The 16,163-nt window shown below is 27.7% G+C and overlaps 2 protein-coding genes across 5 annotated transcripts; both read right to left on the bottom strand.

Moving 5' to 3' along the window:
* Positions 1-2,041: 2,041 nt before the first annotated feature.
* Positions 2,042-5,674, bottom strand: LOC118440013 (glutaryl-CoA dehydrogenase, mitochondrial). The gene is made up of 9 exons (XM_035862434.2): positions 5,495-5,674; positions 5,283-5,315; positions 4,557-4,928; positions 4,361-4,490; positions 3,955-4,177; positions 3,617-3,846; positions 3,267-3,427; positions 2,853-2,954; positions 2,042-2,203 (listed from the first exon to the last, which is right to left on the bottom strand). The coding sequence occupies exons 1-8, from the start codon at positions 5,559-5,561 to the stop codon at positions 2,887-2,889; spliced, it is 1,284 nt and encodes a 427-aa protein (XP_035718327.2). The 5' UTR covers positions 5,562-5,674; the 3' UTR covers positions 2,042-2,203; positions 2,853-2,886.
* Positions 5,675-6,155: 481 nt separating this feature from the next.
* On the bottom strand, positions 6,156-15,608 carry LOC118439854 (caveolin-3). 4 transcript variants are annotated; one of them, XM_085661228.1, is made up of 4 exons: positions 15,292-15,608; positions 10,359-10,447; positions 8,664-8,843; positions 6,156-7,236 (listed from the first exon to the last, which is right to left on the bottom strand). In XM_085661228.1, exons 1-4 carry the CDS (start codon positions 15,314-15,316, stop codon positions 7,039-7,041), a joined length of 492 nt encoding a protein of 163 aa, XP_085517354.1. In that variant the 5' UTR covers positions 15,317-15,608; the 3' UTR covers positions 6,156-7,038. The 4 variants fall into 4 exon arrangements, with proteins under 4 accessions (XP_085517354.1, XP_085517353.1, XP_035717958.1 ...); XM_085661227.1 differs by lacking the exon at positions 15,292-15,608 and adding an exon at positions 13,077-13,255 and having other exon boundaries at positions 10,359-10,517; XM_035862065.2 differs by lacking the exon at positions 15,292-15,608 and adding an exon at positions 13,077-13,255.
* Positions 15,609-16,163: the final 555 nt, after the last annotated feature.

Raw genomic sequence — 16,163 nt, 5'->3', positions numbered from 1 at the left:
TAAGAACATTGGCACAAAGGCAACGAAAGAGTTTTTGAAAAAAAGGGAAAAGGGGCAGAGAGAGAGAGAGAGAGAGAGAGAGAGAGAGAGAGAGAGAGAGGGAGGGAGAAGGTGACAAAAAAAGAAAAAAAAAAAAAAAGAAAATAAAAACGCAAATAATAAAGGAAGAAAAAAGAAATAGATGCCTTCGTTGTACGACGCATGAGAGATCTAGTCAAATAAATGGAAATTAATATCGGAACCAAGTCGGTGATTAACAGATTAATATTTCTAAGTGCTTTTTGACGGAACGAGATACGTAAGGAGGAAAAAAAAAAAAAGAAAAGAAAAAAAAGGACGAACAGTAAAGAAAAGCAGAGAAACGAAAAGAGCGAACGAAAAATAAAATAGAGTGCGAACGGGTGAAAATTGCAAAAAGGAAAAAAGTAGAGAGAAAAAAGGCGGGAGAAGGAAGTAAAAAAAAAAAAAGAAAAGAAAATTAAAGAGAGAAAGAGGAGAAATGCGAAAAGAATAATACGACGAAAAGGCGAGGAAAAATAAAGAAGGAAAAAGAAAAGTGAGTATGGTGGTTGGTGGGATGGGTGGTTGGTTGGTTGAGGGGTGACAGAAAATGGCTGAAATGACATTCTTTGACTATCATAGGGGAGCGTGTGAGATAGACCGTCTTGTTATTTAATGCACTTTGGAATTACGAACGAAAAAGGGTGGATTCATAGTTCGTTGTTTTAGCACGTTTCTTCGGGGGTGTACTTAATGTACTTATTAATGTTGTTTTTGAATAAGTATGAGAGAATTAAAAAGAAAAAAAAAAAAAAAAGAAAAAACAAACCAAGGGAAAAAAGGAAGAAAAGACAAAAAACAGAGAGAAAGAAACACATACACACACACGGTATCGAGTTCGCATATACATGCCCACATATATATGTATATATATATATACAGTATGTATATCATGTATATATATATATATATATATATTTATATATGTATGCATGTATGTATGTATGTATGTATGTATATACGAAATGATCTCTGATCGCGTTTAAATTGCGAGACGGACTAACCCTTATATATATATATGTATATATATATATATATATATATATATATATATATATATAATTGTAGTTACAATATAGATTTTTATATTTTCATTTAGTATGAAATTAGTCTAAAAGCACTGAATATATGTGTATATATATATAATATATAATATATATACATATATGTATGTATATGTATATATATATATATATATACACATGTACATAAATATATATTATATTTGTACGAAGACCTAGTTATTAGATCGAGTATGAATGAAAATCATTTTCGACGTTGTAAAGTTACAGGAAATTAATAATTATTAATATATAAAAAAAGAAAAGAAGAAAAAAAAAACAAAGAAAACAATGAAATCGTGTGTGTATGAAAAAAAAAAAAAAACAAAAGAGACACACACACACACAGACACACACACATACGCATATAAAGAAGGATGAGACACGAAGGATAAGTTGATAAAGGACGATGAAGAAAGCGAAGAGAACACATATACATATATTGACAGCGCGCGCGCGAGAGAGAGAGAGAGAGAGAGAGAGAGAGAGAGAGAGAGAGCGAGAGAGAGAGAGAGAGAGAGTTATATATATATACATAACATATAATAATCAGGTGATATGTCGCTAGAACCAATCGCTATAAAAACAAAACATAACAAAAGAAAAAAAAAGAAGGCACAGCTAGATCACACTTATCGACTGTAAATAATAGTTTAATTTAGAATATCATTTCGACCAGTAAATCATAGTGTGTAATACGATGTATTCTCGAAATATTTATTGTATCCCATACTTCTCTAATTATTCGAACACATTTTATCTCAAAACTAATGATCGTACATATATATATATATATATATATATATATATATATATATATATATATATGGTTTATCTAATTTTTAACGAAAAAAAAAAGAAACAAGGAAGTAGAAATGAAAAGAAAAGAAAAATGAAAATAATCATGTGCAACAGGTAATTTTATTCGAAAAACAAAATACGTGATAAAACATTGACAATCCTTTTTACGTTTGAAAACTTTGCGTCGTGTTCTTTGTTATTATTTTCATCGTTTCTATACATATTCGATATTAACGCTTTTGAGAGACTCCTGTGATTTCTCGTCGTATACGTTGAAGTTACTAGAGAAGAAGAAGAAAAAAAAAAAAAAAAAAGGAAAAAAAAAATTAAAGCAGAAAAAGAAAAAGAGAAATGAAAAATGGCTCGCTAAGGGGAAAAAATTGTTGTCATTAGAAAAACTTAAGAATATAACGAGCCATTTGACAAAAATATTGTTCAAAGGAATGAATATGGCGAATAAAGAAGCAATAATAAATTATTCAATTACGTTTTTCAGTGTAATTAATTCGGGAAAATTTGAAATGGATCGTCTACATCGATATAAATCAATTTGTTATTTCTCATATAAATATATTTTCTTTTAAATGAGATCATATAATATAAAGTGATAATGTATAATAAATTTTTTTTATGACAGACGAAAGAGAGAAAGAAAAAAAAAAGAAAAAAAAAAAAAACAACAGCAAGAGGAAAATATATCATTCCGTTACGAGTAGTGGTTTAAAAAAGAGAAACAAAAAGAATGTTATCGTCAGAGAGAAAAAAAAAAAAGTAAAGGTAAAGAGGTAGAAAGGAAAAAGAAAAAAGAAAAAGAAAAAAAAAAAAGAAAAAGAAAAAGTAGAACGGAAAAGAAAACAAAAAAAAAAGAAAAAAAAAAAGACATATTAATAACTTTACGACAGTTTTTAAAGGTGGAACCTATTTTCTTACATCTCCTGGCTGAAATAACAAGGAGGAAAATATCTTATCCAGCAAAGGCGGCTAATCCGGTGATCGTTCTTCCGAGTATCAAAGTGTGTATGTCGTAAGTACCTATATCGAAGTAAAAGAATAAGAAAAAAAGAATAAAGAAAATGAAAACAACAACAATAATTATATACACACACGCACACACACATGGTTATATATATATATATAATAGATATAATTATATATAAATAGACATCGTGGAGGGTTAATAATCACTGATACGATAAGTACGTTAGAATTTGGATTTTAACGCGAGTAACGTCAGGAAAATATAAAATTTCACTGGAGTCATCGATATTAAACGTTTCATTAATCTTAACGCGATAATCGATTTAAACGGACTATATTTTAACGTCAAAATGTTCTCCTGCCTACCTTCGTAAGTGTTAACGGATTCGAGATTCATCACGTGCCTAATGACGTGATACTCGTCCGATATGCCATTACCACCTAACATGTCTCTCGCGGTCCTGGCAATTTCTAACGCTTTGCTAGCAGAATTTCGCTTTAACATAGAGATCATCTCGGGGTTAATCCTGAAAAGAAACGGAGATAACGTTATCGTGGGAAGAGAAGTATCAAAAATAAAAAAAAAAAAAAAAGAAAAAAAAAATAACAACAAAAGGGGGAAAAAAAAGAAAAAGAAAAAATAAGAGAAGAAACAAAGAACAGAGAAAAAATTATAAGTGAATCGATTTAATCAGATCGGAAACATTTAGATTTACCTGCCTTCATCCTTTAATCTTCCAACTCGTAAACATGCTTGTAAACCAAACGCTATATCGCACATCATATCAGTCAGTTTCTTTTGTATCAATTGATTAGCAGCCAAAGGTCTATTAAATTGTATTCTTTCTAATGTATATGATCTTGCTATTTTAAAACAAGTTTCAGCTGCTCCCAATGCACCCCAGGATATACCAAAACGAGCATCGTTTAAACAATTAAACGGTCCCTATATATAAACAATATATATCTCTCTCTCTCTTTCTCTCTCTCTCTTTTTCTCTTTCTATTTTGAATATCATAAATCGTAATCATTAATTAACTTAAATGAACTAACTTTCAAGCCCTCTACGCTCCGTAATAAATTTTCTTCGGGTACTATGACATTGTCCATCAATATCATCCCAGTGGTGGAAGCTCTCAATGAAAATTTTCCTTCGATTTTTGGCGTGGACAAACGATTTTGATTTTTTTCTCTTTCGATTATGAATCCCCGAATAATTTCATCCTCGCATTTTGCCCAAACGATCAGTATATCGGCTATGGGTGCGTTTGTAATCCTATTATTAGAAAATATATTAAATAAAATACAGATTATTTATTTGTTGTACAAACATATATATACACACATACACACACACACACACACACATATATATATATATAAAATTTCTTTTTTTCTTTCTTTTTATTTTTATTTTAAAAACATCCATCCATGTATTGCTAATATCATCTATATTTACCATGTTTTGCTTCCATTCAATTTGTAAATTTTTTTATTAGAATCATATACAGCTTTAGTTTGAATGCCTGATACGTCGCTACCATGATTGGGTTCGGTTAAACCGAAACATCCAATTAAATCTCCGGTAACTATAAAATCAATCAATTAAAAATTAAATTAATGTTGAATAATTTAAATCGATTATTATAACTTACTAAGTTTTGGAAGAAATCGTTCCTTTTGAGTTTGATCACCGTAAGCATATATACCACCGGCAACGAGCGACGATTGTACGGACATCGATGATCTATAAGAACTGTCGACAGACTCGATCTCTTTAGCAAGAAGTCCATAAGATACCGAGGATACATTGGAAGCTCCATAACCCTTCAAGGTACAACCCAAAATGCCAAGAGAACCGATCTCCTTAATGATTTCCTTGTGAAAATGTTCTTTACGATTGGCCTCGATAATACGGGGCATTAATCTTTCTTGACAATAATTTCGAAATTGATCTCTTATCATAATCTCATCCTGTGTTAATTGAGATTCGAGATCGAACGGATCGTCCCATTTGAACTGTGTATCTGGATGAATAATTTTATTTAAAAAAAAGAAAAAAAAAGAAAAGAAAGAGAGAGAGAAAGAGAGAGAGAGAAAGAGAGAGAGAGAAAAGAAAACAAAATATGATTAAATATATAAATTATAGGAGACAGTGACGTTACCGACTGAGCCGTGACTTAACCGATAACTTCTGCCATCTATAGGCACAATGACAAATTAATAATGTATTGTGAACAACATGACAAAAAAAATATTCTTATTTACTTTATCTTCTATTAAAATTTTCTTTTTATTTAACAATAAAACTATTAACTTAACTAAAGAAGAAAAAAAAAAGGAAGAAAAAAACGATATGAAATTATTAAGAACGGACTTACGTTTTTTTTGTAGACACGAAATTACAGAGATTCCTGATTACGTATATTTTATCGTTAAGAAGAATACAGAAAATTTGTCTGACGATATATATATATATATATATATATATATATATATATATATATAAATTTCTTTGTTCACGATATCATTTTTTCTATATAGTGACACGTTAAAGCAATATAATCGTTATAAATTATTACGAAAAGGATACGTCTGGTTAAAATTTGTTTATATAAATTTATACACTTAAAAAACTTTGTCTGTACGCGAACTACCATCTTGTCGAGTATCCGTTAGAGAACTGACTAGATGAGATTTCAGATCAGTAATATTGTTCAGATTTCTCTTGATTTATATGCACGACACGTATCTAATCGCATACAGTAGCGATAAATGAGATAGATATTCTCTGAAAATTCCAGTAACGTTCTTTATTTTTATCATTGAACTTTCTGACTTTTGAACGGGATCTGTCTTACCGATGCATTATCATACAATGATTCACATTTACGTCATTGCTTAAGAGTTTCATTAAATATTACAAAATCTCTTTATCTCATATATATAAATTGAAAAATCGGTTCGTTTGGCCCGTCTTCGTTTATTTATCCCTTTTTTATTTATCTATCTATTTGTTTCATTTCTTTTTTTGTTACTTTTTTTTTGTCATTTCTTTTTTTTCTTTTTTTTCTTTTTTTTTTTTCTTGTTATTTTTTTATCAATCTCATCTTTCCACACGGAATTGTTTTAACATGTAAGAATACAATGGATGAATTGGATCGTCGATTTATTTGATAACATAAGAAATTATTTTATCGAATTAATTTATATACATATTGCATATCTTAATGATAACAATTATTTAGCGATTATTTATTATACAAATGATAGGTGACGTGAGAGTATTTGAAATGTTTTTTTAATTGATTAGAAAAATTAAACGTTAAACACATTGAAATTATTAGAAGATAGAAAAGACCAAGTTTTCAATTATAATTGTTATTCTTAGAGTTGAAATTAATCGATGTTGAAATTAGAAATTCTTTCCTATTTTTCTTTTATTTAATAATTTCATACAAATATTCGACGTAAGTGCGATAAAATTGTATAAAGGTTTTTTTTTTTTTCTTTCCACGATCTATGATATTAAGAAATTGATTTCTCTAATATAAAATATACACATAATATCGTTAAGATAATGTTACATGAATTATGTTTCTATATTTTTTAATAGCTGGAGATAATAATACTCCATTGTCAAATCGAATTTTGTTATATTCACGGCAGTCTAAATTGGACGGATCGTTTACTTTTTTTTTTTTTTTTTTTAAACACATTGCGGATCAGACATTTTATTGCTAATTATTATTTATTACAAAGAGAGAGAGAGAGAGAGAGAGAGAGAGAGAGAGAGAGAGAGAAAGACAGAGAGAAAAAGAGAGGTATTTCTTATATTAAATATTTTGAAATTATTTTTCTTCATCTATTATTACGTCAATGATTCGTATGTTTGATCAATAATCAATGATCAATAATTATAACAAGAGACTTATAATCGGTCTGGATTAAAATATATTATATATTAATATTAAATATTATTTTTATATATAATATATTTATATATATATATATATATTGTTTAATAAAATATTATATATAATAATTATATTTAATAATATATCATATATATATATATATATAATCTGTCCGTAATGCGTTAAAAGGAAAAGAGATGAAAAACTTGGAAATGCTTTCTCATACTATAAGAATATCGTCCTTTTTTTCGGGACCGTCTGGTAATTTTTGATTTAATACGCGTATATTATTAAAGAGATATCCAGTGGCGTCTGCGACAGGTCTAACGATTGCTTGTACAAAAGCAGTAAAGAAGCTTCTCGTAGCTGCACAAGTTATTTTCCATACTCGAAGGCAGGGAGCGACGCACCATATATGCTAAAAAAAGTATAGATGATATATAGATTGCTACGGTAACTTAATGTATTGATCACATTTTTATATAGACTAGGTATCTATTGACTGATATTAATAAAACATTTGAAGGAATGGAAGGGATGTATTAATAATAATAGTTATAAATTAATCTATTCAAACGAAATAAAATTTTAAGGAATGATCGTTACTCAATGAATGATCCAATAAATTCAACATGCAATTATAGTTTTAGGATAATTAATGTAAATACAAAAAAAAAAAAAAAAAGAAACAGAAAAAGAAAAAGAAAAAGTTAAATAAATATTACAATTCGATGGAAATACAAAAAAAATTGTCGTATATTTTATATCGCTTTCGATGAAATAGTAAAAAGGTATTTGCGTATAAAAGAATTTTCTATTAATTAATTAAAGGAAAGAAGACAAAAAAGAATACGAGAGAGAGAGAGAGAGAGAAAGAGAGAGAAAATTCAACGATCTTGATTGATGCACCGGTCTCGCTTAAAAATCTCTATTTTTCGTTTATTTATAATAAAATAAAGCTTGTACAAAGGTCGCAATTTATTCGAGATTTAAAATAAATACACTTTGCGTAACCATAAAAATTTCATGTTTTTGTTGTCCGTTTTTAACGTTCGAGTTTTTGCTCACAGAAAGAGAATACTTTTTGATTAATTAATTCGAAGTGAAAAAGAAAAAAAAAAAAGTCAAACGATGGTCGTAAATAAATAGAAAATCAATATTTATTAACTTTAGAAAGGATATTTTTATCTTTCGTGATTTTTATCTTTCTCTCAACATCCGGATTACTTTTGAAAGGAAATCTTTTTCGAATAATTAATACGAAGAAGAATATTTAAAGAAATAATTGCAATTTAATATAGATTCAATCAAGATCATTTGAAAGGATTCAAATCCTTTTGTTCCGTTTGTTCGACATTTACGTCACGTTCGAAAAATCATTTCGATTAATTGATTAAAAGAGAAGAGAAGAAGAAAAAAAGAACAAAAGAATTTTCCAAATTTCGAAAGAATTTTTTTCCATTTCGAAAAAATTAAATAATAAAGGAGATCGAGGGGCAGGCGGGGGGAGGGAGGGAGGGGGGAGGGAGGGTGAAAAAATATTAACGATCTGATGAATGATTTAAATAAATTTATACTGAACGATGGATGATCATATTATATCCCTTGCAAACATACTTGAGATAATATATACACATGGATAAGAAATCGATGCACACAAACGACCGTATAAATCGATCAGAGAGAGAGAGAGAGAGAGAGAGAGAGAGAGAGAGAGAGCGGGTGAGGAGGAGAGAGAGAGAACGTGAAAGGAAATAGACACGTGAAGAAGAAAAAGAAAGGAAGAAGAAAAAGAAAAAAGAAAAAAGAAATAAAAGAAGAAGATATTATCGACTAAAGGCTTACCTCGAACGCAAGGCAGGCGAACGTAAAGCCAAGGCAAAGTGCGAGCAAGGGTGCGACCAAGACCGAGAGAAATATATAACAGCAACCCCTCGAAAGGCGAAAACAGTGGCCACTCAAGCGCCAAGCGCATTCCGGACTTCGAATGCCTTCCGGTTCGCCGATCACGTCGTCCCACATTACCTGTTCGTAAAACCAACATATACTTTTTTTTTCTTTCTTTTTTATTATTATTATCATCATCATCCTTATTATTATTATTATTATTATTATTATTATTATTATTAATCATTTTCAATTCACAAAGATTCACGAGAAAAGAGTAATAATCGATTTTGAAGAATCGCGTTAATATCTTCGTCCTCTTGAAATTTTATTTTCGTATTTATTACACCTCATTTATACGCGGATTTATTCGTAAATCAAAGGAATCACGTGAATGGACTCGTGTCGTGTCGTGTCGGGATGCAGTGGCGCCAAGAGAAATAAAAAGGAAAAAAAAAAGAAAAGAAAAAGGAGAAAAAAGCATATTAAAAAATGGTTCCTCGATATCGTGAGAGAAATATTTTTAAACGAGTATGAAATAAAAACGATCGACTTCCCTTTCAAATTGAAAAATTTAATCGACCTTGTTTTTTTTCTCATCGAACGCTTTCTACGTTCTTCTTTTTTTTTTTCTTTTTTCCTTTTTTTTTGCTTTTTCCTTTTTTCCCCCTCTCTTTTTTTCGACTTTTTTTAATCACTCAAATAGATATTTTAATCAATTATATTAATAAAGGAAAATGGATTCTACGCGTTTCGTAAGAAATAATTGATAATTATTTTATTTCTTCCTCTTGAAATATTTGTTTTAATATATATATATATATATATATATATATGTGTGCGTGTGTGTGTGTGTGTGCGTATATTTTTTTTTCTTCTTTTGTTTTTTAAACAGTTTTTGTGTTTACTCGGCAAAAAGTAGCAAACTTATATATAAATAAAATTTGGAAAAAAAAAAAATTTGGAAGAAAAGATCATTCGTTGAATAGTTTAAACTGTTTAAAATTTCTCTTGATCTTATATTCTTAGATATTTAATCTTTCTAAATTGTTGAAAATTTCTCAAAAAAAGAAAAAAAGTAATTAAATAAAATAATCATTCACTGAAACGGTTGAACCGTTAAGAATTTGATCTCTTAATCTCTTATTTATTTATCCTTTTAATTAAAAAAAAAAAGAAAGGAAAAAAAAGAAAAACACAAAAATACTCTCACATGTGTCTGAACGTTTAAAAAAAAAAAAAGAAAATAGAGCTGAGTCTGAAAACTTTAAAGAAAAAAAACAAAAAAAGAAAATAGAAAAAGGGAATATAGGGTGTCCCATAAGAAAAACTAAAAGTTATTAAGCTCGTCTAGAAAAATAACGAAAGGGAAAAAAAAAGAAAGAAAAAAAGAAAAAAATGTCTGCGTTCAAATGTTAATGCTTTATATTTTATTTTAATGTATCATTTATTTGTCTCATTTATTCATCGTTTTAATTTTTTGAAATGAAAATAAATAAATAAATAAATGAATGAATGAAGGAACGAACGAACGAACGAACGAAAGAACGAATGAATGAATGAACGAATGAATAAATATTAATTATTTTGAAATCGTGAGATTTTATATCGTACGAACGTAAAATTATTTATGAAATAAACTGTTAAGTTAACCTGAAGATGTTGATTAAGACTATTTGGATCCCTGTCTTCAAGATCCATAGCACTGGCACCGTCGGCAGATGATTCTGGCTTCTCCATTCCTGGAAGATGAAAGTTGCACTTCGGTGTTGGGCACTGACAGGCGTTCTTCAATCTAGCGAACATCCTCTCCTAACACGAAAATTTCCCCGAGTAAACCAGATCTTTTGTTTGCCAATAAATTTAAACGGTTAAGAAAGATCAAAGGTTTTCTTTGCGAGCGGGCTCACATATGGCATTAACATAACGCGAGTGAATGCTAAGGCCACGAAGGAACGTAAGAGAGTATCCCGACATTGATCATTTTTCTTTTTAATAATATATTATATCAAGTATACCATACGGACGAGATTTCACTATGATTCGTTTTTCGATCGATTTTTTTCTTTTTTCTTTTTTCTCTCTTTTTTCTTTTTCTTTTTTACTATCGAAACGCTGAATGATCAAAAGGACAAAGAGAGATAGATAAAGATAGATAGATAGATAGATAGATAGAGAGAGAGAGAGAGAGAGAGAGAGAGAGGGATGGTCTTTTAATTAATCCATTTAATGAATTATTTATGTAATTTGGAATTTTGCAAACTCACATACTTCTTTTTCTTTTCTTTTTTCTTTCTTTCTTTCTTTCTTTCTTCTTTTTCTTTTTATTTCTATCCCAACGAAAGATCAATCGTTACATATCGATGTGTTAACGATTATATTCTATTCGTATCAATTGATATTTAGAGAAATTTTCTTTTTTTTTTTTTTCTTTTTTTTTTTTTTGAAAAAGCGTGATCGTAGATTGTATTAACGATTCGTATTGTTAACAATAATGTTTACGAAATAGATTGGAAAGGAAAAAAAAGACGTATTTTAGCGATGGCGTAGCGATGCGGAAAAAGGTAAGGCTATAAAACTATAAAACTTAATTGCGTGTGTGTGGATTTGTGTGTGTATTCATGTGTGTGTATGTGCGTGCGCCTGTGTGTGTGTGTGTTCGCGTGTGTTACCTTGAATTCAACGTCATAATCGCTAGATATCGATTCGCGAAAAGTTAAAACTGGTGGATTGTAAAGGCTACATGTTTGGCACTCTTTCAGACATTTCTTTCTTTGATTTAAAAATATATATATATATATATATATATATATATATATATATATGTAAGTATGTGATATCGGTATGTATATAGGTATGTATATAGGTATGTATATACTTCGATCGAAAAATTTTTATCCTTTAAGTTTGTAGAAAAAGTTAAATCCTGAAGAGTCTGTGATAAAGTTCACACGTTCAATGTGTCGCGCGACACGAAATGACAATTCTTGGATAAGGTGTAAATTTTTTATGTTAAGTGTCACGCGCGTTATACGCGGTTTCTTTCGAACAGAAAATCGATATTAAAGTAGCCAAACTATGACGTAGAAAAAGTGATTATATGCATTAGGTCCGTCTACTTTGACCAAAATCAACAATGACGTTTTTCAATTCATTATGAACATCGTTACTGTACATTTATAAAAATAATATATACAAGTAGAGATATCGTTTATTAATAAAAAGAATGAAAATGTTTATTGGAAAATAAAAAAAAAAAAAAAAGAAAAACTAGAAAAAAAAAAATAATCGTCGTCCTTTATCGATTTTTCTTCGCTTCTTCTTTTTTTTTTTGTGTGTTTTTCTTTTTTTTTTTTTTTTTGATTTCTTCTCCTTCGATACGACATTTCTATTCTATGGACTGTACAATAAAATATTTATCAAAAAAAGAAAAAAAGAAAAAGACAAAAAATAAGATAAAATAATATCGCCATCTTTCAATTTCATTAACCTTTTTTCCTTTTTTTTTTTTTTTTTTGTTTGTATTGCTATATTTATTTATTTCAATGGAAAGATAATGAATTAGATTTATACAAGGAAAGTTAATCGTTAAAATTAAAACGAAACAATTCGTTAAGTTTCGTTCTATGAACTATTACGAATAAGTTTGAAGCTTAATTGAAAATCAATTGCAAAAAGTTTCGTTTATTCGTTTGAAAAAAAAAAAATCCATACAATTTGCATTGATAATTCATAAGATTTCAATCGTTTACACGCAGTTTACTTTCATGGCTAATTAATTTAAGATATAATATACATTTATATATATATATATATATATATATATATATATATATATATATATGTATATATATATAATATCTTTTTTTATTTATAAAATAAAAATGTTCGAAATCAAAATGGTGTCCAGTAACGAGGATAAATAAATTATTGATAATTAAGTTGCTATCTTTTTCTTTTTTTATTTATAAAATCAAAACTTTTGGAACATACATACAGACATACACACACACACACACACACACACAGACTAAACACACTTTGCGTGACAATGCAAATATACTACAATTAGATCGTAAAAATTTCTTCGAAAATTATACGAACTATATGAACTATATGAGATATTATGAATGAATCTAATTATACGAAGTGCTCTTACGTGACTATACTATAAGGAAAGAAAAGAAAAGAAAGAAAAAATGAGAATTACAAAAAATTCACGTACAAAAGATAGAAAAAAATGAAGAAGAAGAAAAAGAAGAAATTTGAAAGCAAAACGATTTCTAATCAATCGTTAGACACGGTTCACCCTCATGTATCACCATGTATCAATATGTACGTATACTATAGAAAAAAATTATGTTCACTTACTTCTAGTATTTCAATTCCTTGTACTTTTTCGTGTTCTTTCTTTCTTTTTTTTTTTTTTCTTTTCTTCTATTTTATTACTTCGGAGACGTCAAAATGAAAAAGAAATTGTTCGATGTTGCTCGCTTATAATGTTACAGAGTTTTGCAGGTGGAAAAGCTTAGGTTAAAACACTGGTGGATTGAAACGGTGAGAAAGAGAGAGAGAAATAGAGAGAAATAGAGAGAGAAAGAGGAAGAGAGAGAGAGAGAGAAAGAGAAAGAGAGAGAGAGAGAGAGAGAGAGAGAGAAAGAGAGAGAATAAGGGACGAACGCTTCTAAGTGGACAACGGTCAACGCGCATGCGCATTAACGCCATTGTAGAATTACACCCCCACAATATATTGTTCAACGCAGAGAGAAAGAGAGAGAAAGAGAGAGAGAGTACAATAACCCTATTTCCAACGAAAGTGAATGTCAGGTACGTTCACGACATTGAACGATTTTCTGATAATTATTACGCATTCATTACGTCGACCAATCGATAGAATTTCTTCGTTTATTAGTAAAACTACATCTACGATTAATAAGACTACGATACGATTTTATATATTTATGGAAATTTATAGAAAATTGTATGTCATAGAATAAGGATACTTTTATTGAATTTAAATTGAATAGAATTTGATGGGTTTATTATTTTTTTTTTCTCTTTTGTTTTCTTTCTTTTTCTTTTTTTTTCTTTTTCTTTTTTTTAATTTCACTTATAAATTTTTTTCTTATTAAATTTTTAATTGAAAATTTTATTACGAGAGAGAGAGAGAGAGAGAGAGAGAGAGAGAGAGAGAGAGAGCGGTACAATACGTAAAATAAATAAAGAAATAATTTATAATCTTAATTAATTAGATAAATATAAAATCATTCATTCAAATGAAACTATGGAGAATTTTAATTATAATTAAAAATAAATAATATTTATTAATATTGATAAATAATAAAAGAATAAATTTAACAATTTTAATAAATTTTACGAATTTAACTTGTAAATAAATTGATTTTGTTAAAAGTAATAATAATTAATAATATTTAAGTTGTAAATTGTAGAAATTTTTTATCAGATTTTTTATAATATATTTATGTATATATATATATAAATATATTATATTATATATATATATATATATGTGCGTAAACTATTATGAAAAATTGTATTAGTTCTAAACTTTAGTTCATTTTTTTCTAAAATGTATATAGATGGTAACCTAGTAATCTTCATTATCATCCAGTTTATTGTACTGATCTCTAGCGGAGAGATGGTATACTATTGACAAAATGTGAATAAAGTTCAAAGATATTCCATTAGATGACGCTAGGTATTCTATTTATTATAAATTATGAAAGTACTTATTCATTCGTCATAAGGAATAAATTTTTTTTATTGGAAAATTTATTGTTATTATAAAATGTATTATTTATCAATTCGAGAAAGCAATCTAGATATTTCAATTAATTTTTTACTTAAATATATTTCTTTCAATTAACAAAAATAATAATTTATTTATTTCATTGTATAATAAAAATTGACAATAATATAATGAATAATTTAATATCATTATTAATTATTAAATCTTAATAGTTAACGAAATTTTATAATAATAAAAATTTTATAATAGTACTTAAAAAATATATGTAATAAATAATAAAAAATAAATAATAATAATAATAATCATTATGACGAAATAATCTACAATATTTTATCTACATTTTGAGATATATTTTTTGATATAGAAATAATATTATACATATAACTAATAAAAAACAGATATATTAATATTATTATAAATTAATATTAAATATCATAAATAATCTATGGTATGCAATATATAATTTTTTAAATATAATTTTTAAATGTAACTTTCAAACATTAATTTCGATCATAAAATGTTATTTATTATTCTTTATATAAATAATGACAATAATAATTGATAGTAACAATATTAATAATAAATAACAACTAATAATATACACACACATATATATATATATATATATATATATATATATATATATATATATACATTATTGAGATTTACCGTTTAGACGTTGACTATATAAAAAAGAAAAAAAAAATATATAAATAAAACAGCAATTTTATGATCGGAAGATCTCGATATAAATATAAATTTATTTTTATATTTTCCATTATCTTCGTATTTTTACAATAAAATATAAATACTTACTTATACCACTGTATATACCATACATACACACTCACACATACACACACACACACACACAGATACATATACGATGTACTTTACGTCGTAGGCAAAATTGTCGTAAAACGAATATTTGTCAGAGTGAGGATTACAGATATGAGGAAAAAGAATTCGAGGAAGAAGGGGAAGAAGGAAAGAATGAAAAAAGAGAGGAAGACGAGAAACCGGGGTGGTAGGTAAAAGTTAAGGGAAAGAAAGAGAAGGGTGTGGAAGCAAGTGAGTGCTAAAACCGGATGCTCGTATCTGCCTCGAAGCGATAAAGATAGTTCAACCTCGCTCTTGTTGCCTTAGCTACCGTATGAACGCTGTCTTCCTATTACGTATATTATCTCTGAAATTCCATCTAACTGTGTAAAGTGTATTCCCCTCTCTCCCTCTCCCTCCCTCCCTCTTTCTCTCTCTCTCTCTCTCTCTTTCTCTCTTACCCTATCTTTTCTTCCCCTACCCTTTACTCCGCATAAGGCATGAAACATGCGGTAAAGTGAGTTCTTAATTTTGATACTTCGTTGAATGCAACTAACGAAATTCTAAATTCCATAAGAATATACAACTGTTAAAAAAGCAATTTTTTAACTTATTATTATTATTATTATTATTAAATTAATATTAAATTATTTTCAACATTAATAATTATGCGTTAATCGAAAGGTTTCGAGAAGAAAAGATCGTAGGGTATTAGTGAATTATTGAAAAAAAAAAGAAAAAATTAATTTATTTGCAAGTTAAATTTGTAAAATTTATTAAAATTATTAAACTTATTCTTATATTATTTATCAATATTAATAAATATTATTTATTTTTAATTATAATTAAAATTCTCTTTAGTTTCAATT

Source organism: Vespa mandarinia, chromosome 14 (genome assembly GCF_050613455.1).
Source record: "Vespa mandarinia isolate Hongniang chromosome 14, ASM5061345v1, whole genome shotgun sequence".
NCBI lineage: Eukaryota > Metazoa > Arthropoda > Insecta > Hymenoptera > Vespidae > Vespa > Vespa mandarinia.
This window is presented reverse-complemented; position numbering and strand designations above follow the sequence as displayed.

Coding starts and splice junctions, on each gene's coding strand:
- LOC118440013 (XM_035862434.2), bottom strand. CDS start 5,561: ATGGTAGTTCGCGTACAGACAAAGTTTTTTAAGTGTATAAATTTATAT. Junction 4,491..4,556: donor ACGATTTCTTCCAAAACTTA/GTAAGTTATAAT, acceptor TTGATTTTATAG/TTACCGGAGATTTAATTGGA. Junction 2,955..3,266: donor ATCCGTTAACACTTACGAAG/GTAGGCAGGAGA, acceptor ACTTCGATATAG/GTACTTACGACATACACACT.
- LOC118439854 (XM_085661227.1), bottom strand. CDS start 10,511: ATGTTCGCTAGATTGAAGAACGCCTGTCAGTGCCCAACACCGAAGTGC. Junction 8,844..10,358: donor GTCTTAATCAACATCTTCAG/GTTAACTTAACA, acceptor TTTTACGAACAG/GTAATGTGGGACGACGTGAT. Junction 7,237..8,663: donor TCGCCTGCCTTGCGTTCGAG/GTAAGCCTTTAG, acceptor TACTTTTTTTAG/CATATATGGTGCGTCGCTCC.